The sequence below is a fragment of the Manihot esculenta genome, chromosome 16 (genome assembly GCF_001659605.2).
Source record: "Manihot esculenta cultivar AM560-2 chromosome 16, M.esculenta_v8, whole genome shotgun sequence".
Lineage (NCBI taxonomy): Eukaryota > Viridiplantae > Streptophyta > Magnoliopsida > Malpighiales > Euphorbiaceae > Manihot > Manihot esculenta.
The window spans coordinates 2,397,558-2,406,076 of NC_035176.2; the positions used below are offsets into that span (position 1 = coordinate 2,397,558).

Consider the following 8,519-nt stretch of genomic DNA (forward strand, 5'->3'; position numbering starts at 1 on the left):
TCTCATATTTCTCTCAATATTTCCTCTCAACCCATTTCAATCAAATTTTCTCTCAATATTTCTATTCTCTTCTCTACCCATCTCTAACAAAAATTCATCACTTTTTGTTTTCAAAATTTTATATTCACTCTCAAACCCTTTCAAATTAATTTACATTTTCTATCTTCCCAACCCTATCAACTAAATTTTCTCACCTTTAAATATTCCTCTCAAACTCTCTGAAATTAATCTGCTATATTTATTTTATATTATTGGCGGAATTGAAATTTTCAACTAAAAAAAGTATGTTTTATATTAATTTTTTTAATGAAATTTAAAAAAAAAAATTATTAATAAAAATTTTTGTTTTTAGTTTTCTCGATTTCCAATACAATATTCGTGAACATGTGAAATTTGTGGTCGATTTTCATACAAGTAAATCATTAAATATTATTTATAAAAATATGTTATATTTTATTTTTTTAATTAATTAGTAAGATATTTATATTGTTAAAAAAATTGTAGTTTGTATATAATTAATAGTAAAAAATATATAACTGTGTTTATTTAAAATTATAAAAAGTAATATAAGAAAATAGAAAAAAAAATTCTGATTTATAATAATGTGATAAATAAAGTGGTGTGACAAAAATTGTTGAAATAAATAATTAATAAAAGTAGAAAAAATTTATAAATATAAATGTTGAGAATATTTTATGTAGGAAAAGTATTAGAAAATTAGGAAATTAGAAAAAAATCAGTTAGTTAAATTTATATTTTACAAAAATTAAAGTACCGTTGAGTAGTGAAATACTTTTATATTATTCATAATTAATATAAAAATTTAATTATTTGAAAATTTTTGAAAAATTTAATATACATAAGATGATGGGAAAAAGATTGATTGTAGCCATTCAAATAGTATAATAGTAGAAAAAATTTATGAATATAAAAATTATTGTGAATATTTTGAATAGAAAAAATATTAGGAGATGGAAAAAAGTTATTTAATTAAATTAATATTATTTAATAAAATTACAGTGTTGTTTGGTGTGAAATAAGTTTATATTATTTATAATTAATATGAAAATTTAGTTATTTAAAAAATTTAATATACATATGTCGTTGTGACAATAAATTATAGAATTAAAATAGTATAATAGTAGGAAAAATTTATAAATATAAAAGTTGTTGTAAATATTTTGATGAGAGAAAAATATTAGGAAATGAGAAAAAAGTATTTAGTTAAATTTATTTTATTTAAAATTTTAAAATAATGTTTTGTGTGGAAATAAATATATATTATTCATAATAAATGTGAAATTTTAGTTATTTAAAAAATTTAATATATATAGATTGTTGCGACCAAAATTGTAGGGACTAAGGTGGTATTAAGTAGGAAATATTTATAAATGTAAATGTTGCTGTGAATTTTTTGTGTAGGGAAAATATTGGAAAAAAATTATTTAGTTAAATATATTGTATTTAAAAAATAAATGAAATAAAGAGTGGTGAAATAAATTTATAATATTCATAATTAATATGAAAATGTAGTTATTTAAGAAATTTAATATGTACAGTTTGTTTGAAAAAAAGATGTAGGAAATAAAATAGGAAAAATTTAAAAATGTAAATTTTATTGTGAATTATTTGTGTGGGGAAAATATTTGGAAATAGAGAAAAAATTATTTAGGTAGATATATTATATTTAAAATTTTAAAGTAATATTTTATGGGAAATAAATTTATATTATTCATAATAAATCTGAAAATTTAGTTATTTAAAAAATTTAATATATATAAATTGTTGTGACTAAAATTGTAGGGATTAAGGTAGTATTAAAGTAGGAAAAATTTATAAATATAAATGTTGTGATTTTTTTGTGTAGGAAAAATATTAGAAAATTAGGAAAAAATTATTTAATTAAATTTATTTTATTTAATAAATAAATGAAATAAAGAGCGGCTAAATAAATTTATAATATTCATAATTAATCTGAAGATGTAGTTATTTAAAAAATTTAATATGTATAGATTGTTTGGACAAAAAAAATATAGGAAAAAAATATGAAAAATTAATAAATATAAATTTTGTTGTGAATTTTTTGAGGATAAAAAATATTAGGATACGGAAAAAAAATATTTAGTTAAATTTATTTTATTTAAAATTTTAAAGTAATATTTTATGGACAAATAAATATATATTATTCATAATAAATTTGAAAATTTAGTTATTTAAAAAATTTAATATATATAAGTTGTTGTGATCAAAATTGTAGGGATTAAGGTAGTATTAAAGTAGGAAATATTTATAAATGTAAATGTTGTTGTGAATTTTTTTTTAGTGTGGGGAAAATATTAGGAAATTAAGAAAAAAATATTTAATTAATATATTTTATTTAAAAAATAAATGAAATAAAGAGTGGTGAAATAAATTTATAATATTCATAATTAATCTGAAAATGTAGTTATTTAAGAAATTTAATATGTATCGAAAAAAATGTAGGGAATAAAATAGGTAAAATTTAAAAATGTAAATTTTATTGTGAATTATTTGTGTGGAGAAAATATTTGGAAATGGAGAAAAAATTATTTAGGTAGATATATTATATTTAAAATTTTAAAGTAATTTTTGTGGGGAAATAAATTTATATTATTCGTAATAAATTTAAAATTTTAGTTATTTAAAAAATTTTAATATATATAGATTGTTGTGATAAAAATTTGTAGGGATTAAGGTAGTATTAAAGTGGGAAAAATTTATAAATGTATATGTTTGTTAGTGATTTTTTTTGTGTTGGGGAAATTAGAACAGAAAAGAAATTGCTGCCACGTCTTCAACAAAAACAAAAAGAAGCAGCTAATTGTCATTATGTTTATATTATGCAGGATATAAATATAGATATTTTAATATGTATTGGGTTAAGTACGAAAGAAAATATTAAGTTTTACTGGGGAAACCATATTCCTCATCATTGATTACTTTACAATTAGAAAATTGGAGACTAATCAAAGCTAAGATAAGAGTGGATCCATAATATATCAGGTTGATAGATTAGGAGTCTTTGATCTTGGAAAATTTTAGTTATTTCTATTCCTAGCATCTGTGGTTGGGAAGGAAGCAAAAGAAGACCAAGTCAACCAAACTATCTAATTCTTGGATTCCATTGAAAAAGGGTAAACCACTTGTTGAAACTTCCGACAACCTTTTACTATGCTTCCCAACGACCTTTTCAGGTAAGCTTGTCTGGTTCTCATCCTACAATAACCTTAAGCCTCTCAGATTCTTTATCCCAACATCAGAAATTAGCTTACTTGCATTCATTTTCTTGGTGACAATATTGTCACCTCCTCTCTTCCTCCTCATTGAAGAGGAAGATGATGAATAAAACCATTACAGCCATGAAAAGATTCACTTTCTGTTAAATAAGATTATATTCGTATAGCAGCATTTAACATAAACAGATTGAGTTTGACAAAGAGGAAGAAGGGTGATACTTAAGTTCAGCCAAAATGAATGATTTATTCTCAAACTCGTTCAAGAGATTCAGTGATGTCAAGGAGCAACCAAATCTTGATGATTTGGAAGCTGGGAAGGGGAACATGAGTCTTGATAAATTCTTCGATGATGTCGAGAATGTAAAGGAAGATATGAAAGAGGTTGAGAAACTGCACAAGAAACTACAAGAAACTAATGAACAGAGCAAGACTGCTCATAATGCCAAGACCATGAAAAATCTCCGAGCTAGAATGGATTCAGATGTAGAACAAGTCCTCAAACGTGTCAAACTCATCAAAGGAAAGCTTGAAGCCTTAGAACGTTCTAATGCAGCTGCAAGAAACAACCCAGGTTGTGGTCCAGGTTCTTCTGCAGATCGAACCAGGACCTCAGTGGTTAGCGGTTTAGGGAAGAAGCTCAAGGATTTGATGGATAATTTTCAGAATTTTAGAGCCCAGATGTCAGCTGAATACAAAGAAACTGTGGAACGTAGGTATTTTACAATCACAGGAGAGAAAGCAAGTGAAGAAACAATTGAGAATTTAATATCAAGTGGAGAGAGTGAAAGTTTCCTGCAAAAAGCAATCCAAGATCAAGGGAGAGGCCAGATTCTTGACACAATATCAGAAATTCAAGAAAGATCTGATGCAGTAAAAGAGATAGAAAAGAATTTGATTGAGCTCCATCAACTGTTCTTAGACATGGCTGCTCTTGTGGAAGCTCAAGGTCACCAGCTCAATGACATTGAGAGTCATGTGGCGCATGCGAGCTCCTTCGTGCGCAGAGGGACTGAGCAGCTTGTGGAAGCCAGAGAATATCAGAAAAGCTCTAGAAAGTGGACTTGTATTGCCATTTATGGATTTATTATCCTTCTTTTTTTGCTCTTGTTGCCTCTCTTACCAACAATTATAGCTCTCATGTAGAAGAGAAGCTACTAGTTCTCCTCGGATCCCAGAAAATATATATCAGAAACTCTAGAAAATTTATGTTAAGAGAAGATTTCTCAATGTCCTAAATCTTCCGTTCTGAACTATGCAGAGCTCAACTTGTAAGGTTAGTTCAGAAAAACAATTTTCTGCAGAATAGATAGCTCATTGGCATCAAGCTGCCCATTTACACAGCTACAGAAATTGTCTTGTGTTCTATTTTTCCTTCAATTATATATATATATATATATGTACTAGAGATTTCTCTGTAGATCAGGATAAGCACTGATCTTAATATCTTGATGACAGCACGAATCCTCAGAAAATTTTCTCCTTTTTTTTCCATTTATTTTCTAAATTTTCCATCAAGGATGTTGGTAAGGTTACTAACAGATGATGCATATTTCTAAAATAAAAAACCATAGCCCATAAAGATTACAATAGGCCCAAGCTCTGAAAACAGGTAAGATGCTGAATCTTCCTGCACGAAGCTGGAGAAAGTTTCAGCTCTTAACATGCACATCCAAATAATTTCTTCCAGCATATTAAAGACACTAAATTGAAGTACTAACAATTTACACAACATATCACAACAAATACACTCAATTTAATGGATTCCGCCATCCCAAAAATGAATAGAAGCTATTACAAATTAGTAAAATTCTTCCAAATCATAGCTGAGGCTCTACCAAGTTGCGGAAACAAACAAGTCTTTGAATAACTCAAACCAAATGCCTTTGCTCATTTATTACAAGCTCCCACAAATCATTCAAGTATCAGCACTAGACAAGACTGCCACAAAAGATTTGTATGAGGACACTCGAGCAAAGTGTAGTTTTCGTGCCTGCTGCCCCCATGCTATAGAGCCTAGAAATCTGTCTTCACCTCAAAATTTGGTAGCAAAATGCTCAACTTATTAAGCGAAGCTGAGAGGTCTGAGAGCAATGGATGCACCTGATCCACTGCCACCATATCAGGGAAATCCATAACTGTAAAAAAGTTCTGAACACACTCGGCCACAATGGCAGCTGAGGTACTTGCTGAGGCAGCTGCAGCAGCCCGATGTTCTACAATGGCAGGCACCCCAGAGGTTACTAAACGATTTTCGCAGCAGGACACTCCATCTTGCATGTGTCTGCAAAGCGCTCAATGAGCAATAAGTTTCTGGCATTCGTTTTCATACTCAGAAGAGGTCACAAATTTGGGCTTTTTTTAAGCTTCTCTGTGGCTTTGATTATGGCATAGAGCTCAGCAAAGTTATCATACATTTCTCTCTTGCGCTTGACGTTCATTATACGTACAAGGTAAAAATCAAATTTATAAAAAAAAAAAAGGAAATGTACTTTCTAAGTTAGATATATTAAGGCATCTGTGGAGGATTGGAGAAGAGAAAGGGACACGCGCAAAGAACACTAACCTTCTTAGCTGCAAAACATCAAACACGAAGAAGATGAAACATGTTAGTTGGAAAAGGAGAGTAAAAGAGGCAAACTTCTTCATTCTGTGGATTCTTCCGGTTTCATGGGAAACAAAAGAGACATACATACAAGATTAACAAACAGATCTTAATGATCTTAAAAAAGAAACCAAAACTTTAAAACTTTTGAAAATCTTACCTGTAGATCATCCTTAAGAAAGATGAATCCCAAAGAAAGAGGCATGGAAGTGGAGATTAGAAAAGAGAAGCATATATATGATTTGAGAGAGCAAGGAAAAGGGTACTCGCAGGAAGTGAAAAAACGCAGCTTTGAATAACGTGAAGGAGCGTTCTTTGGGTTACTGAGAAAGGAGAGAGAGAGAGAGAAGGTGTTGCGTGTGGGCTCGCCTACGTTATTATGGCTGCTTACGGCATCTACGTGTCGCAGTTGGAATGGCCAGAAATGAAAAGAGAGAGAGAGAGTGGCGACCCTCCGTTACGTTCTGTTACTATGATATGATGCTACATTGGCTTTCATGGCCTCGCATGCCTTTTGTCCAATCATTCCTTTTTATTTATCACGGGCAATCCCGATGATGATCCCTCAAAATCCTTTTTTCTCTTCTTTTAGGCTTTAGGCCCATGCTATTACGAATTATTGACCTAATGAGTTTTTCAGCATGCTTTGTATTATTAGTAAACTAAATCACATTAATTTTATTAATAAGAAAAAGAAAATTTATAGTTAAGAGAGATATATTAATTCCAAATTTTTTCAAAAATTATAATAAATTTTAAAAAATTCAAATTTTATAGTAATATAATTTTTAAATAATTATTTAATTTGCTTCCGCACCCAAACTTTGGGCGGAGATATGCAATTCTACTCGGTTCGTACATAGCTCCACGATTGTCGTTTCCTATGCAATTCATCTGCCGAAAAACTCAGTTGCTGAATAATACCCATAAGTAGGGGTCAGCATTTGGTCGGTTCGATTTAAAATCGAATCGAACCGAATAAATCAAAAATTAAAATTTTAATATTTATGAAAATTGAATCGAATCGAATTGATTTTGGTCAGAAATCAAATCGAATCGAATCGGTCTGATTCAGTTCGATTTGATCGATTTCAATTTTTAATAATTTTTTATTTTTTACACTTTATTTTTAATATTTTAAAATTTAATTAAAATATTTTAATTTTAACATGATTTAATTTCACTATATTATTGAAGAAACATATTATTATCACTAATCGGTTCGGTTCGGTTTTTTCGGTTTTTTTGGTTTTTTCTGATCAAAACCGAACCGAACCGAAATAATCAAAATTTCTGAAATTAAAAATTAAACCGAACCGAAATGTATAAAAAATCAAATCAAATTTTTAAATCAATTCGATTCGATCGAATTTTTCAATTTGAACCGAATACTGCTCACCCCTACCATGAGTAGCCATTCTCCATTTTTTTCCCTTACATAAAAGCATAACCAAAATCGCCAATCTCACCCATTATTGTTTCAATAATAATGAAATCCAACTCTTCTTGCAATCCTAGAACCTTCAATTCGCCCTTTGAAAGAACCCATCTCCCTGGCAACTTTCATATCTGTAAATAGACTGTTCATCTTCTCTAATACAGAGACTCGCACCCACATTTCAGAGACCTATTTCTGATTTCCAAACCTCTTGACACACCCATATTCATATAGCAAACCGACTAATACACTAGTTTTCATATAACCTCATCGCCCCCTATCGAATAGAGTAGTTAACACTTAACCCAACTCTTACACCCATGCCGACTATGCTTTAATAAATATAACATATCCACGCAATCAAAGCTAAATGCACCATAATGAATTAAATAATTTCTAAATTGCAAACCTTTTCAACTTTCAATTATTATTTATTCCCTTCTTATCAATAAAACAATTATGACAATGACAACTTACTTGCATAAATAAATAGAGAGAAAAATGGAAAAAAAAAAATTAAAAAGGATAAGGACAAAAAAAGATAATAAAGAGAAAAGAGGAGAAAAAAATTTTAAGGATTCATAAGAAAATAGGGGTTTTAAAGTAATTCAAAAATCAGAAAAAAGGAAGAAATCTATTTTCCTGCAATCTCATTCAACTTCAAGAGCCAAGCTTTAGATTTATATAATAGATTTTATAAGAACTTTGAGATATAATAAATTTATTTTATTTTTAATAAAATAATAATTAAAATATAAATATAAAGATAAATTTAATATTTAGGAAATAAGTTTTTTTTTAAAATAAAAAATTAGAAATATATGGGATTTAAATCTAAGTTTAAATCTTATGGGTAATATAACTTTAGTACATTGGTTTTAAGTCATGGTAGACTATTTTGAAAATAAATTGATGGGTGTTGAATATACAGATTTTCCTAGTCTCTCTATATTTGGTAAGAGAAAAAAATTCTCAATATTTGTCATTATTTTTTAGTGTAAAATTTCTCTCCTGAAAATTCTAATTTGATTTTCTTTGTCCATATGGGTAGAAGAAGTCCTCATTTTCTTTGAAACCATTGTTGGGTTGGAATATAAATAATTTTTGGTGGTTTTGAAGGTAAAAGAGCTAATGATTTGAAAGAATTCTTGAGCTTTCTTTGTTGCTCTGTTTTTATTTTATATATTTTATTTGCCTTGTACGGATTTCAGATTTTTGTTGT

The 8,519-nt window shown here is 28.5% G+C and overlaps 1 protein-coding gene and 1 pseudogene across 1 annotated transcript; one reads left to right on the forward strand and one right to left on the reverse strand.

The window, feature by feature from the left end:
- The first annotated feature begins 3,243 nt into the window (after positions 1 to 3,243).
- LOC110602832 (syntaxin-124) lies at positions 3,244 to 4,582 on the forward strand. Its single transcript, XM_021740405.2, has one exon. The coding sequence runs from the start codon at positions 3,492 to 3,494 to the stop codon at positions 4,398 to 4,400; it is 909 nt and encodes a 302-aa protein (XP_021596097.1). The 5' UTR covers positions 3,244 to 3,491; the 3' UTR covers positions 4,401 to 4,582.
- Positions 4,583 to 4,948: 366 nt separating this feature from the next.
- LOC110603183 lies at positions 4,949 to 6,064 on the reverse strand (annotated as a pseudogene).
- Positions 6,065 to 8,519: the final 2,455 nt, after the last annotated feature.